Source organism: Peromyscus maniculatus, chromosome X (genome assembly GCF_049852395.1).
Source record: "Peromyscus maniculatus bairdii isolate BWxNUB_F1_BW_parent chromosome X, HU_Pman_BW_mat_3.1, whole genome shotgun sequence".
Classification (NCBI taxonomy): Eukaryota; Metazoa; Chordata; class Mammalia; order Rodentia; family Cricetidae; genus Peromyscus; species Peromyscus maniculatus.
Genome location: NC_134875.1, coordinates 107,454,771 through 107,472,178, shown reverse-complemented (window position 1 = coordinate 107,472,178; position 17,408 = coordinate 107,454,771). Strand labels below are relative to the sequence as shown.

The 17,408-nt window shown below is 38.5% G+C and overlaps 1 protein-coding gene across 1 annotated transcript; it reads right to left on the bottom strand.

The window, feature by feature from the left end:
* Window positions 1–384: 384 nt before the first annotated feature.
* LOC102912971 (claudin-34-like) lies at window positions 385–17,027 on the bottom strand. Its single transcript, XM_015990546.3, has 2 exons — window positions 16,917–17,027; window positions 385–1,245 (listed from the first exon to the last, which is right to left on the bottom strand). Exon 2 carries the CDS (start codon window positions 1,215–1,217, stop codon window positions 585–587), a length of 633 nt encoding a protein of 210 aa, XP_015846032.1. The 5' UTR covers window positions 1,218–1,245; window positions 16,917–17,027; the 3' UTR covers window positions 385–584.
* Between the last annotated feature and the right edge of the window lie 381 nt (window positions 17,028–17,408).

Here is a 17,408-nt window from a genome sequence, read left to right as displayed (position 1 = left end):
GTCGGAAAATATTTAGTATATAATAAAATTGGAGTACAAGGAGAATAAAAGATGAGAAGAGATGCCTCAAATTTTAAAATTTTAAGAAAAAAATCTATTTAAAGGACTAAATGAAGAAGCAAGGAAATATGGGGGGGAATTTCACAGGTGTTTTGACAAATGCATTGTGGATATTCCTTATAGCAATCTGTAACATAGTTTGGGAAATTTCATCTGGTGGAGAGTTGCAATTTTTATAGCATGGGAAATGGGACTTTTTTAATTTTTATGGATTTAGAGGATGATGTAAGGGGTCAATATATTTTGACACTCATTTTCATATCTACTATGTTCCTTGATTATTTACTTTCAGCAAAAGTAATTAAAATCCAGAACTCATAAGACTAAGTAGACAAGATTTTATTTGATGAAAATCCATAAGCCAATCAATGAAATACTAAAGCAACCAAAACAGGAAATGGAGGCCCCTTGTCCACCTTTGGCATGCTCTCAATCTGGAAATTTTAGGTAGATATCTGAAGAATACTTGTGATTATTTCTTGTAATTTTGGATTTTCAAGTCTATGTAAGTTGGAAATTTACATCTAAATATTAGAATGTATATAAGGACGCTGGGGAAAAGTGAAAGTAAGGTAAATTGTGCCACCCACTAGAAATAAGAAAGAAGAAAGAGTTGCCATTGTCAGCGCAGTGCCAACTCTCTGGGTATCTGGGAAGGACGGTGTGCGGAAATATGGGGGAAAGGCAATCCTGTCCTTGTGAATGATGGCGAAATAGTTGTACAAGATGGAAAGGAAGAGAAAGCTGCCAGCAATGATGTTCAGAACCCCTGAAAAAAAGAATGGATTGTAGGGGGCTTTCTTCCGGATTTTCCCTGAGTAAATTTTCCAAAGAGCAACAATGATGGAAACTGTCGCAACCATGCCGAGAAAGCTGGAGACAAGTAACAGGTGTTGAGCAACTCGAATATCCAAAGGAATGAAGGTATCCTGGTAGGTGTATGGGTAACACACTCTGAAAATGTTGGAAAGGTTTTTCTGGTGGTAAACGCAGGTCATCCACATCCCCACTAAAGTCATTCTGGGCTTGGAATCCATAGGCTCTTGAAAACCCCACATTCGCCAATGAGGGAGGGCCATAGAGATGCTACAAAGGATCCATGCTAGGATGGCGGCACCAAAGCCTCCTAGCTGCCGGCTGGCATGCTTTCTGACCATTTTAACGCTGACACTGAACACCTGGAAACTGCAAAGAAACACAGGACATCATAAGGATGGGCTCTTCAGGCCTGGGAGATTGTCCACTGTGGGGCACTACCAGGAGAGAAGGGTTATGTTGAGCAGGTGGGCCTTTGACCAGGAAATCGACAGGGAGTGTCTTCTGATCAAACTCAGAGGGGATGGCTCTGTGACAACATTTACTAGCAGGTTGATAATCTACACACCACCTAAGATTTTTCTTTTACCACTGATTACAGACTCACAGTGAAGTTTGGCCCCAAATATTTAACCATCCAGATTGTCATCATAGCATGAAATTTCATACTGAAAATAGAAAGCCAACAGAAGCACAACAGTGGATAACTTATGCATTATCCATACCATGGAGTTACATGCCAACCTTAAAGATAGAAGTGTAGTCATACATTCAAGTGGTGTTACTTTTGACTCAGCACATTTAACTGTTCATATTTTGTGACACTGTATGTGTCTGTATCCCAGGCCAACCTTCAGCTAGAAGCAATCTTGCTCCCTCTCCTTGTTGGTATTAGAGGCAGGAACCACCACATCAGCTAACTTACATCAGATTTTCAAAGTCTATCAATGCTATAGCCAGTATGAGAAGATTGTCAACTTCCATACTGACTAGTTTCTCATTGTATGGATGACCCATGCTTTCTCTGATCAATCACTGAGTTTCTATATCTGGATTAATACTGAGTTTTACCTATTATGAATGGTGCCCTGTGCATTGTGTGTGAGGCTATCACGTATATACACCTGTGTGTGTATGTATGTATAACTTATTAACTTATGTTGATATACATTCTCACCTCCCTTGGTTTTATCCTAAGGAACAGAATTGAGTTTGTGTAATATGGTTTCTAGTGTGTATTTTAGAATTTACTAAATTGAAGAAATGACTAAGTTTAGAAAATATACTGTAGAAGGAAAGCAAATGAAGTTATAATAACTGAAACATAGTCTACAACTAAGAACACAAGTATCAAAATCACAAAATGACTGCAACTAACAATACTTTTCAATAATAACTTTAAGTACCAGTGGTCTCTACTTCCCAATCAAAAGACTCAAGTTGGATAAAGAAACAAGAACTATCTTTGTGTAGTCTACAAGGAACTCACCTTCAAAGTTAGGAGCCACCTTAAATTGAAAGGATGAACAAAGTATCCTAAGCAAATAGGAATAGTAAAAAAGCAGTTTTCTCTGCCCTAATTTCAGACAAAACAGACTTCAAAATAAAATAAATGAAAGGAGACAAAGAAGGATACTTCAGAGACACAGCATCCAACCTCTCAACCCAGACAGATCTCACTCACCCTTCTCCAGGTATAACCAAGTGAGTCTCCTTGACCTTCCCCTGACATATAGACTTTCCAAGTACCAGATCTCTCCTTGAGACCCAAAACTATGGCCAAGCCTAGTCCAACCACCAATGTCTGCATGTAAAATAACCTTTATGCTTCTGCCAGGAACCACCCTGCCTTCCTCCCATTGAGAACACCCTTCCCACACCACCTCTAACCTTTCCATTCAGTCAGATCTATACCCATATTCAAGGCCTGGACCAGGAGGGACATCCTATACAGCAACCCAGTCTACTGTTTCCAGTACACCGCATTCCTCCCTAGCCGTTTCCAACCTCTAAGACCACTATGCCCACACATTCTCTCTTCTGACCTAATCTGCTCTATGCATATAAGATAAGAAAAGCAACTAACAGAATGAATCCATATGCCCAGATCTCATTGCAAAAATACAATCAATATGAAAGATCAAGCCAGTGTCTTCTCTCCAAAATCTACCAGACCTGTAAAAGTGTTTGCTAGTGAGAATATATAGATGAGCCCTAGGACAAGAGCACATAATTTAAATCAAAAATCATATGCTTCAGTAAAGAATTCAAGGAATGTAAGAAGATACAAAGAAACAGCTCAGTGAAGTTAAGGAGACAGAACTGAAGGAGAATAAATGCCTGAGTGATGCCCATAATATATAAGGTTGAAGGAAACAGCAAAAACAGCCTTGGACTTCAGAACAGAATTCAACCAGGAGATAGAAATATTGAGAAGAACCCCAGCTAAAATAAAAATCCAATAACTAAAGTAGAGAACTCAAAGAAAAGCCTTGTAAGTAGAATGACTCTAGCAGAAGATAGAACATCAGGACTCAGAGCTAAAGTAGAGGATCTAGACCAAGCAAGCAATGGCTATAAAAATTTTACAAAAACACAGAGAAGGAACAAACAAGAAATGTGGGACATCATGAAAAGCCAAACCTTCAAATTGTACACATACATGAGGGAGAAGATTCCCAAGTCAATAGCATAGACCAGGTGATTTTCAAGAAGATCATAGAAGGAAACTTCCCCCAAACTAAGGTAAGGCACACCCATGCAGATACCGAAGCACCAAATAGACAAGAATAGACAGGAAGATCCCACAGCATATCATAGTTAAAATACTTAAGTATATATAGCAAAGAAAGTGTATTGAAACCAGCATGGGAGAAACTGCAAGTCACATATGAAGAAAAACTCATCAGCATAACAGCTGATTTCTTGATGGCAACCTTGAAATTGAGAAGAGCCTGGAACAATGCATCCAACTCCTAAAAGATGGAAAAGCCTAGACTAATATAAGACTAATATACCAGACAAAACTGTCTGCCCCTGTGACAGAAAAACTTTCCATGATATAAATCCCCTAAACAATTTCATATCCAACAAACCAAACCTAAAGAAAACATTGGGAGCTGTATTTTGGACTGAAGAAAAGAATAAGCAGAGTGGATGTGAAAAGAAATCCAGCCCATATTTTTTTAAATGTATCACTGAGGAAACAAACAACATAAATACCAACAACATAGTGATCACTACTAACCCACGTGTCAGTAATAAAGTAGACACGTAAAATGAATAGAAAATCTCTTAATAAAAAAAGGAGGAAAAAAGATACATGACAGAGCTATATTAGTAAAAACTTTATGATACTGACACAGAACTGACTGGTAGATCAGTGGAACTAAATGGAAGACCCAACCATGACTACATGTAACTTCAGCCATTTAATATTTGAAAAAGATGCCACACACATAAGCAAGAGAAAAGAAAACATTTTCAACAAATGGTGCTGGGACAATTGAGTGTTCACATGTAGAAGAATGAAATTAAACTCATCTCTATCACCCAGAACAAAAAGTAATTCCAAATGAATCAAAAACCTGATCATGAAACCTGAAACTGTTAGAAGAAAACATATGCAGTGCCCCACATACTATAGTTGTAGGAAAGGACTTTCTGATAGTACTCAATTTGCCCAAGAATTAAGGCCAACAGATGACCATGGGACTTCATAAAAGTAAAACACTGGTATAAATTACAGATAACACTTTTTTATTTTTGTTTATAAAACAGTTTAATTTGGAGCATACAGTTTCCAAGGGTTAAACTCAATAATCATCATGGCTGCAGGTAGGTAGGCATGGTGCTGGCAAGTAGCTGAGAGCTCACATCTTGAGACATAACCATGAGGCAGAAACAGCTAACTGAGAATGACATAAGGCTTTTGAAATCTCCAAGACAATCCCAGTGACATACCACCTCAAATAAGACCATGTCATAATATTTCCCAAACAGTTCCAACAACTGGAGACCAAGAATTCAAACATATGAGCTTATGGGAAGCATTTTCATTCAAACCACCACAGTAATTAATACTCATCATGTAACACCAAACTATAGTGACTATCAGTCTCTTTTTTGCCTTTTTTATTCCTTTCTCATACACATCCCAATGGTAGTTTTCCCTCCTCATCTTCCTCCCAGTCTCTGATCACCCACTTCCCCTCTCCCCTAGATCCACTCCTCCTACATTTTCCTTTGAAAAGTAGTCTTCTCAGATATGTCAACCAAACAGGGCACAAGTTACAATAAGACTAGGCACAAACCCTCCTACCAAGGCTGGATGAGGCAAGCATTTGCTGCATATTGCCTTGGTTTGTCATTTTTTTTGTCTTACTATTCCTTTGATAGTTTTGATTTTTTGTTTCTATGGGTTTTGTTTCTTGTTTTCTTTTGAGAGAGAGGAGAAAGAGAGAGAACATCAAGTAGGTTTGTAAGGAGGTGGGTAGTATCTGTGATGAGTCGGGGAGGTAAACACTACTATATAGATATAGTTTGAAAAATAAGAAAAAAGGAGGTAAACAGTAAAAAGATTCTTCATAGCTAAACTAGCAGTAAACAGATTTAAGAGGAGGTCCACAAGTTGGGAGAGAATCTTTACCATATATGTACCTTTTACAGGATTAATATCCAGAAAATTTAAAGAAATAAAAAATTCAAAGATTCAAAAACAAAAACAAAACCCAACCCATTCAATTAATTGAGCCTCAGACCTGAACAAAGAGTTCACAAAGGGAGAAAAAAAAGAGAGATAAAAAAGTTCATCATCCCTAGCAATTTGGAAATGCAAATCAAAATCAGAACTTTAATATTTCATCTTACCCCAGTTAGAATGCAAATATCAGCAAAACAACAGAAAACAAACACTGAAGTAGGTGTCGGGGGAAGGGAGTCTTCATTCACTATTACATAGGATTATACACTGCTACAGTCACTATTTAAATCAATGTGTAGGATTCTTAGAAATGTAAAAATAAATCTATCATATGACCAAGCTATATCATTCCTTGACATATGCACAAAGGACAAGGCATCCTACTTCACAGATACTTGTGTAGCCATATTCATTGCAGTTCCATTCACAACAGCCAGGAAATGGAAATAACATAAATGTCCTTCAACCAACAAGTTGATAATGATATATAAGTACACTATGGAATATTATTCAATTATTAAAAAAAAGAATAAACTTTTTAGGTAAGTGGGTGAAAATAGAAAAAAATCATAGTGAATGGGGTAACCAAGACTCAGAAAGCCAAACATCACTCACTCTCTAGCCTCAAATCTTTAGATATGAATAAATATCCTGAATTAACTTCCTTAACCAAGAAGGTCAAAAGATTCCTTAGCTGGGTTATTCAGTGTGGTAGCAATAGAGAGGGCAATAGCAGAATACAGGTGACCATTTGATCTGGGAAATGGAAAAGGGGCAGTCCTAATTAGGGAAGGGTGGGGGACAGAAAAACAGAAAGAGGGAGGAGATAAAGGAACAGTAAGAAGTTCAGAAAAATTGTAAGGACTTACTAAAAACTTTAATAACCTACAAAACACATTAATTAGTGGAAATTTTCTCTTTTGAACTATTATTGCTCATTCCAATAGCCAAAAATGACCTAACAAAACCCACAAAATGATGCATGAGCCTTGTTTTGAGTTGTGGTTCCAGGCTGTCCAGGAGAATACCAAAACAGACTATTGTAAATTGTCCTTGATTGACCCCACACACATCAGGCACTTCAGATTCAGGGAATAGAGACTTCTGAGCTGGAACTAACCTGAATGCCTTCTCCCTGAGAATTACTTTAATGATACTAGAAGGAGCTGTGCAAGCTTCCAGAGGATGGCGGAAACAGACAGTCCTACCCAGCTATAATGCCTATGAACCACAACAATAACCACTATGGAGAGATAAGCCTACGTTTGTAGTAGTAGCACACATACCTTGCTAGTAACCACCTGTTCTCTAATTGGACTTAAGAACCAATTAGGAAAAGCAAACCATACCTGGTACAGGAAATCTAGCTAACTACCCAGGTCTATTGAAGTCATGGATCTTGAAGGAGAACCTGCAACTACTACTTAATTAAAACATTATACCCTCAGATAAGTGTATTTCTCATCTCACCACTCATAAAGAAAGCTTCTCTTTACAGCAGATGAAAACAATTACAGAAGTCCACAACCAATCAACATGCATGGTTATGGGGCCCAGTCCCACTGGATACATCTACAGAACACCTCCCACATCTAAGTCTTGGGGAACATTGTGGAAAATGGCCATGAAAGATTGAAGGAGCTAGAGGAATATAGTTTGCTGTGAGACTATGTCTCCTAGTAATGTCAAAATGCCTTAACATGCCTTAACATGGACAGAACAAGTTCTACAGTCATAGATATGACCAAGTGGATAAAGAAAGCTCACCAGGCTCAACCCTACACAGAAAACTACAGACAACAGAGGAATGCTGAAAGTTGTAAAACAGTCTTACCCAGGAAAGAGCACACCAATTGGCTATCCAATACTAAATGTTCAGCAGTAAAAAGACACATACAAGTAACATTATACAGACTGAGCAGGTTGTATTTAGGAATGTATATGTATATACATTTACATGTAACAATGATTAATGAAAAAGGGTTGTGTATTTGAAAGAAGGCAATGAGGGATTTAGGGGAGTGCTTGGAGAGAGGGAAGTAAGAATAATGATGTCTGCTATCTTCCTCTGAGTGCACCAGAAAACTCTATAGTCTACTCCATTGGCAATTTCAGAGTGAAAACACAAACAAATCTCCTGCAACAATAAAAGATCAATAAACTTGAGAGCTGGTTCTTTGAGAAGATAAACAAGAATTACAGGCTATTGGCACAATTATTACCAAATGAATCAAATGAAGAGATTTAGAGCTAAAAGGGGAAACAATTGGCATCAAAGAAATTCACAATAAGGAAAAAATAAAAAAAATATATTCTATAAAGTTATAAAGCCTAAAAGAAATGGATGAGTTTCTAGATGCATCCAAACCACCAAAATTAAGCCAAGAAGAGATCAACAATTTAAACAGGTACATAAATAAGGAAATAGAAACAACAATAAAATGCATTTAGAGTTCTTCATTTTTTTTCTTCAATATCTAAAGTTTTTATTATATAAGCCTTGCACTTACTTGGTTACAGATATTGCAAGAAAGTTTATGAGCTTATTAATTTGCATATAAGAGGGTTACTGATTTTTTCTGTGTTAATTCTGCATCCTGCTACTGTGCTGAAATTGCTTTTCAGTTGAACAAGTTTCCTGGGGGAGTCTTTAAGGAATTTTACTTATAAAATCATATCATATGCAATTAATGATACTTTGAATTATTCCAAAGATGAAAAGTCCTCCTATGCTCATGAATCAGTAGGATTAATATTGTAAGAATGGCCAGCCTGAGTTCCCATCCAGACCAGAGGTGAGTGTCTGGGGTCATAACCAGGGAGGCCGGCCCCTAGGTCCCATCCCTGGGCACCAGTCATTCCTGGGGAAGACCTGCACAACTTGGCCCAAGTTTCTGGCCCTTGATCAGGGCCTCCACAGGAAGGTTCCCCTTCTCTAAGATATCCCCCCCGAAGACCCTGCAATCTACAGGCCTTGCCCCAACACCCATCTGCCCGAGACCCCCTGCCACTTCCTGAGACTTGGTGACCAGCCCCCAGCTCCCATCTGGCCCAGAGAGCTCCCATCTGGCTCAGAGAACTCCCACCTGGCACAGAGAAAAAGAGAGCTCTCATTGGACAAAGAGCCATCATTGGACCAAGGGTAAACTCAGGAGACAGAGAATCTGCCAGCCATGATTAGACCAAGAGTGGCTTTCTGAGAAGCAGAATCCACCACCTCTCATTGGAACAAGAGAGGCTTCTTTAAATGCCGAATATGTCAGCTCGGTCTGGACCAAGAGCACTGAAAAGACCAAGAATGAATCCACAAGGAGATGGGCAGACATCAAGGCAGAAGTACATACAACAAAATAAAGAGCAATACAGCATCACCAGAACCTAGCCCCCTCCAACAGCAAGACCTGAATATCACAAAAAGGAAGAAGCAAAAGAAAGCAACCTTAAGAACAACAACACGAAGATGCTAGAGGATTTTGAAGAAGAAATCAAAAATTAAATGGAGGAAAGGACAAACAAAAAGTGGAGGAAATCAATAAAGAACATGAAGTGCCAAAAAAAATGGGAAAAACGCTATAAAAAAAAACCAGAGGAAAAGACAAATAAAGCAGAAGAAAACAATAAATTCCTGAAAGAAAACCATGAAAAAGCAAGGAAACACATGAGGGAAACAGTCCAAGACCTGAAAAGTGAAATAGAAAAAATGAAGAAGACACAAACAGAGGGAATGCTGGAAATAGAAAATCTGAGTTAACGAACAGGAACTTCACATGCAAGTATAACAAACAGAATGCAAGAGATGGAAGAGAGGATTTCTGGCACTGAAGATATGATAGAAGAAATAGATTCATCAGTCAAAGAAAACACTAAAGCCAACAATCATGACCCAAAAGTCCAAGAAATTTGGAACACCATGAAAAGACCAAACCTATGAATAATAATAGGGATAGAGGAAGGAGAAGAATACCAACTCAAAGGCACAGAAAATATTTTCAACAAGAGATAATGCTCAACTGAATCACCAATGGGTTAAAGAAGAAATAAAGAAATTAAAGACTTCCTAGAGATCAATAAAAATGAATATGTCACATACCCAAACTTATGGGAAACTATGAAAGCAGTGCTAAGAAGGAAATTCATAGCACTAAATGCCAACATAAAGAAGTTGGACAAATCTCACACTAGTGACTTAACAGCACACCTGAAAGCTCTAGAACAAGAAGAAGCAAAGTCACCCAGGAGGAACAGATGCCAAGAAATTATCAAATTGAGAGCTGAAATCAATAAAATAGAAACAAAGAGAACAATACAAAATATTAATGAAACAAAGAGTTGGTTCTTTGAGAAAATCAACAAGATAGACAAGCCCTTATCCAAACTAACCAAAAGACAGAAAGAGAGCATCCAAATTAACAAAATCAGAAAGGAAAAGGGAGACATAACAACTAACACTGAGGAAATCCAGAAAATCATCAGGTCATACTTCAAAATACTCTACTCCACAAAACTGGAAAATATAAAAGAAATAGATAATTTTCTGGATAGGTACCACATACCTAAGTTAAATCAAGACCAGATAAATTATTTAAATGGTCCAATAACCCCCAAGGAAACAGAATCAGTCACTAAAAGTCTCCCAACCAAAAACAAAGCCCAGGACCAGATGGTTTCAGCCCAGAATTCTAACAGATCTTCAAAGAAGAGTTAATACCAATACTCTTTAAATTGTTCCACACAATAGAAGCAGAAGGAACATTACCAAACTCCTTCTAAGAGGCTACAATTACCCTGATTCCCAAGCCAAACAAAGATGCAACGAAGAAAGAGAACTACAGACCAATCTCCCTCATGAACATTGATGCAAAAATACTACAAGAACACATCAAAATATTTTATCCACCATGATCAAGTAGGCTTCATCCCAGTGATGCAAGGGTGGTTCAACATATGAAAGTCTGTCCATGTAATACACCATGTAAATAAACTCAAAGAAAAAAAACACATGATCATCTCACTAGATGCTAAAAAGGCTTTTGACAAGATCCAACACCCCTTTATGATAAAAGTCCTGGAGAGATCAGGAATACAGGGAACAATCCTAAACCTAATAAAGGCAATTTACACCAGACCAGGAGCCAACATCAAATTAAATGGAGAGAAACTCAAAGCATTTCCACTAAAATCAGGACCAAGGCAAGGCTGTCTGCTCTCCCCATACTTATTCAGTATAGTGCTTGAAGTTCTAGCCAGAGCAATAAGGTAACATAAGGAGATTAAGGGGATACAAATTGAAAAGGAAGAAGTCAAGCTTTCGCTATTTACAGATGACATGATGTATACATGAATGACCCCAAAAATTCGACCAAGGAACTCATACAGCATATAAATACCTTCAGCAACACAGCAGGATACAAGATCAACTCAAGAAAATCAGTAGCCCTCCTATATACAATTGACAAACAAGCTGAGAAGGAAGTCAGAGATACATCACCCTTTACAATAGCCACAAATAATATAAAATATCGTGGGATAACTCTAACTAAGCAAGTGAAGGACCTATATGACAAGAACTTTAAGTCCCTGAAAAAAAATAAATTGAAGAAGATGTCAGAAAATGGAAAGATCTCCCATGCTCATGGATAGGCAGGACTAACACAGTAAAAATGGCAATTTTACCAAAAGGAATCTACAGATTCAATGCAATCCCTGTCAAAAATACCAACGCAATTCTTCACAGACATGGAAAGAATAATATTCAACTTCATATGGAAAAACAAAAAACCCAAGATAGCCAAAAGAATCCTGTACAATAAATTAACCTCTGGAAGCATCACAATCCCTGACCTCAAGCTCTACTATAGAGCTACAGCAATAAAAACAGCTTGGTATTGGCATAAAAATTGACATGTGTACCAATGGAATCGAATTGAAGATCCTGACATTAATCTGCACACCTCTGAACATAAAATTTTTGACAAAGAAGCCAAAACTGTATAATGGAAAAAAGAAAGCATCTTCAACAAATGGTGCTGGCATAACTGGATGTCAATGTGTAGAAGGCTGCAAATAGATCCATACCTGGAACCGTGCACAAAACTTAAGTCCAAGTGGATGAAAGACCTCAACATAAATCTAGTTACTCTGAACCTGATAGAAGAATAAATAGGAAGTAGTTCTTGAATGCATTGGCATGGGAGACAACTTCCTAAATATAACACCAGTAGCACAGACACTGAGAGAAACAATCAATCATTGGGACCTCTTGAAACTGAGAAGCTTTTGTAGAGCAAAGGACATGGTCAACAAGACAAAGCAACAGCCTACAGAATGGGAGAAGATCTTCACCAACCCCACATCTGACAGATAGCTGATATCCAGAATATATAAAGAACTCAAGAAATTAGATATCAAAATGCCCAACACTCCAATTAATAAATGGGCTATAGAGCTCAACAGAGAATTCTCAGCAGAAGAAGCTCAAATGGCTAAAAGACATGTATGGAATTGTTCAACATCCCTAATCTTATGGGAAATGCAAATCAAAACGACTCTGAGATATCACCTTAAACCTGTCAGAATGGCTAAGATCAAAAACACTGAAGACAGCTTATGCTGGAGAGGATACAGAGCAAGGGGAACTCTCCTCCATTGTTGGTGGGAATGCAAGCTTGTATAGCCACTTTGGAAATCAATATGGTGCTTTTGTAGATACTGGGAATCAATCTCCCCCAAGACCCAGCTATACCACTCTTGGGCATATACCCAAGGAATGCTAAATCATACCACAAGGACACATGCTCAGTTATGTTCATAGCAGCATTATTCTTAATAGCCAGAACCTGGAAACAACCTAGATGTCCTTCAACTGAAGAATGGATAAAGAAAATGTGGTACATTTACACAATGGAGTACTACTCAGCAGAGAAAAACAGTGACATCATGAGGTTTGCAGGCAAATGGATGTATCTAGAAGAAAATCATCCTGAGTGAGGTAACCCAGACTCAGAAAGACAAACATGGTATGTACTCAGTCATAGGTGGATACTAAATGTAAAAGAAAGGATGACTAGACTGCTACTCATAAGTCCAGGGAGGCTACCTAGAAAACAAGACCTTTAAGAAAGACATAGGGATCGCCTAATAACAGAGAAATGGATGAGATCTACATGAGCAAACTGGACATGAGAGGGGTAATGAAGGGCAAGGGTTGAGGGAAAGAGAGCTTAGGGGAGCAGGGGATCCCAGCTGGATCAAGAACAGAGAGGAAGAACAAGGAATAAGAGACCATGATAAATGAGGACCACATGAGAATAGGAAGAAGCAAAGTGCTAGACAGGTCCCAGAAATCCACAGATACCTCCACAATAGACTACTGGCAATGGTTGAGAGAAAGCCCAAACTGATCTACTCTGATGATAGGATGGCCAAACACCCTAACTGTTGTGTTAGAAATCTCATCCAATGACTGATGGAAGGAGATACAGAGATCCATGGCCAGGCCCCAGGTGGAGCTCCAGGAGTCCAATCAGCAAGAAAGAGGAAGGATTGTATGAGTGAGAATTGTTGAGACCAAGATTGAAAAAAGCACAGGGACAAATAGCCAAACTAATTGAAACACATGAACTATGAACCAATAGCTGAGGAGCCCCCAACTGGATCAGGCCCTCTGGATAATTGAGACAGTTGATTAGCTTGATCTGTTTGGGAGGCCCCCAGGCAATGCGACCAGGACCTGTCCGTAGTGCATTAACTGGCTGTTTGGAACCTGGGGCCTATACAGGGACACTTTGCTTAGCATGGGCGAAGGGAGGAGTGGACTGGACCTGCCTCAACTGAATCTACCAGGCTGAGCTGAATCCCCTGGAGAGTCCTTGCCCTGGAGGAGATGGGAATGGGGGGGTAGCCTGGGGGAGGGCAGGGGGTGGCTGGAGGAGGGAGGACAGTGGAATCTGTGGCTGATATGTAAAATTAAATTAAATTCTAAACTAAATTTTAAAAACATGGCCAGCCTACCAAAAGCAATCTACAAATTCAGTGCAATTCCCATCAAGATCCCAACACAATTTTTCACAGAAATTGATAAAGTAGTTGTCAACTTCAAATGGAAAAACAAAATACCCAGGATAGCTTAAACAATCCTAAGTAATAAAAGAGCCTCAGAAAGTATCACCATCTCAGATTTCAAGTTGTATTACAGAGCTACAGTAATTAAAAAAAAAAACATGAAATTGGCCTAAACCAGACACATTGGTCAATGGAGTAGAACAGAATAATCAGACATAATCCCACACACTTTCAGACACTTGATTTTTGAAAAAGAAGCTAAGAATAAACAGTGGAGAAAAGATAGACTCCTTAACAAATTGTTCTGGTCAAACTGGATAGCTGCATGTCAAAGAATTCACATTTATCACCCTGCACAAAACTCAATTCCAAATCAAGCAAGCACCTCAATGTAAGACCAAATAACCTAACCTGATAGAGGTTAAAGTATGGAATAGGCTTTAACTTATTGACACAGGAAAGGACTTTCTGAACAGGACAGCAATACCACACCATTAAAGAACAACAATTGATAAAAGGGACCTCAAGAAACTAAAAAGCTTCTGTACAGCAAATGATAAAGTCATTCAAGAAAAGAAGCAGCCCACAGAACAGGCAAAAATATTTACCAATACATCTGACAGAGGGTTAGTAACTAGAATACAAAAAATTAATTAAAAAACTGATCAACAAAAGAAATAATTCAACCAAAATGAATGCAGATATAATCAGAGTTCTCAAAAGATGAAACATGGATAGCTGAGGAACACTTAAGAAGTATTCAGTATACTTAGTCATAAGAAAGTTCAAATTAAAACTATGTTAAGATTTCACCTTACCCAGTCAGAATGACCAATATCAATGGAAAGTGACAGCTCATGCTGGCAAGATTATACGGAAAGGGAAATACTTACTCATTATTGTAAGAATGCAAACTGGTACAACCACTATGAAAATCAAAATGGAGGTTCCTCAAAAAGCTGAAAAGTGTTTTGCCACAATACCCAGGTAAGCCATTCTTAGACATATGCCCAAAGAACTCTGTATCTCATTACACTTACACTTGCTTTTCATGCTCATGGCTCCTCTCTTCATAATAGCCAGGTATTGCAAAAAGAAAGCCTAGAGAGCCATTGAATGATAAATGGATCATGAATATATTGTAAATTTACATAATAGAATATTATTTAGCTGTTAAGAAAAAATGAAATTATGAAGTTTGCAGGTACATTTAAGGAGCCAAAAAAATTATCCCAAGTAAGTTGACCCAGATCTCAAAAGTCAAATATTGCATATTTTTCTCTTATGTATGAATGTTTGGTTTAAGCTTTAGATATGTGTGTTTAAATCAGAATAACCATAATGGTTAGGTAGCTGTTAAGGGTCCAAGGGAGAGCAGGAGATCTCCAAAGGAAGGGAAAATATAGCATAGTGTTACAAAGATAAAAAGGAAAACTAGAACACGAAGATTAAATAGAGGGATGTGCAAGAAAAGTAAGAGGGAGAAAATAGGGAGGGATAACTGAAGCTAATGGAAATTTGAAAAACTATATGGAAATCTACTACTGCAGAAGTTTCTGGGGGAAATATACATACATACAGACTAACACACATGTATGTAAACTTAGAGTCATTTATAAAAGGGGATACAATGCCTCAATTATACATCTTATATCACAAAGTTAAACATCCAGTGCCAGAAATGGGTTACATTTTGTTGAGTCATTGACCAAAAGTTTTTCATAGATCCCCAAACATCACATGTTAACTACCAATACTCTGGATTGTTCGCCATAACCTGACAACAAGACCCTATAGCTGAAGACACTACTTACTTTTATCATCAAACATGGAAGCTTCACCTGTACTGGCCAGCATTCATTGTGCTAGAAGGTACTTTTCATACTATCAGAGAAGAAAGGTAATCATCAATATCACCCAGCTTCAAAGCCTGAGATGTAAAATAGTGACCCGCTTTCAAGATATACTGACATAATAGACAAATGTTATAGGGGTAAGCAGCAACCATTTTCATTGTACTTAAGGCTCACTCCATGAGATGGAACACACATTTGACAATGCTAAAGTGGCCAATAACCTTAGACTAGATAGGTCAAGCATACTACTATTATTTTGCTAAAGGAAATAGCAAGAAAATTATTCCTAATGACACAGTGCTATACCCATAGACCAATGCATTATTGAACCCTCTTCAGAGAAGCTTCTTACAGTAAATGGTAATAATACAGAGACCCACAAACTGGCCAATGCCTGGTGAATTAGAGAGTTTGGAGCACTCAGCACTAAATGTATCTTTATCAAACCGCATCCCCTCACATTTCAGGGATCTATGTGGACAAGGAAGCAGAAAGATTTTTAAGAGCCAAGGGTGAAGGATGACTCCAAGGAAACAGCTTCTTCCACACCCAACAGGGCTGATGCAACCTGTACTCCCAGAGACTGTGACAGCATGTGTAATGCCCACACAAGTTCAAACCATACATACTCTCAGCACAGAGAAGGAGAGGTAGACATGGGTTGCCCCGCTTACCAAGAAGCTATTTGCGATGGATACCTTCTGGGAAAGGGAAAATAAGTTTCATCCAATAGACTATGACTGCATATATCAACCACATCCCAGAGCTGAGCTCATATCCAATAGTAGTTTAGTGGCAGAAACTGGACTTCATTTTCAGAGACAGAGAAGGAAACAGGCACAAGGAACTGTCTTCAAAGGCACATTTCACAGGAACTACTTCTTGCCCAACATCCTATTTCCTTCAGTGTCCAGATCCTCTCAAGTTGGTATTAAGAGCTAGGAATGATTGATTCAACAGAAGATCGTTTTACAGATACAGACCACATTGAATGAGAGCACCATGGGAAATTAAGGACTAACTGTACAGGTGATAGAATATGATTCCTACTTACAGACTTGAGGAGAGAAATGTGCACATGGGTGGCAAATGGATGAGGCGTGTATACATTACGCTAAAATGCCAGTCCCAAAATATCAACCACCAGGTGATTCCACTCAAACAGACCCTGGTGCAGTCACCTCCAGATGCAGACATCACAGAGGCAGTTGCTAACAGCCAGGGCAGTGAGAAATGATAGATGGCACTCAATCAGGACAGTATTTCAGTTAGGGAATATGAACAGTGGTGACATTACCACATCACTGTGAATGTACATGCAACCATGAACTTAATTTTTCAAAGTCAGTCATAAATTCTGATAAGGATACTTAGAAATATTAATTACATACACAACAAAGATGGATAGAGCCTATACTTACCTGTTATACTATCTCCAAGTGAACTGGTGGCCAGTTATATGGTAAAATGTAGAGCTAACTGAACTGGCAGAGCTAAGACACCACAGCTCCCCTCACATGTCCTCCAAGGCTGGTTGCTTACATCACAATCAGCTGTGTGGTGACTGGCCTGCTTCACAGTTCTTAGACCTTTATTGCATCATCACATTTCATCTCAGTGAGATCATCTCCCAAGTTTCAGCCATTAGTGTATGAGAGCAATGACAGTTTGACTAACCATGGAAGAGTTTCAATTCCTTTTGTCCTGTTTTCTTAGGCAGCATTTGAGGAGTGGGATGTGTTTGCTAGTGTGCCTCCTTGCTCATAGTCAAGACCTACATGGCTGGTTCATCCTTGTCCATTACTTTTTCTTTCTCTTTGAGGCATAGTTTCTAACCCTCTAATTGGTGGTGGTGACATTTTAAAAGAGTTAGTGCCATATGTAGATCCATGTGCTAGAATATGTGGCATCAA

Coding starts and splice junctions, on each gene's coding strand:
- LOC102912971 (XM_015990546.3), bottom strand. CDS start 1,217: ATGGTCAGAAAGCATGCCAGCCGGCAGCTAGGAGGCTTTGGTGCCGCC.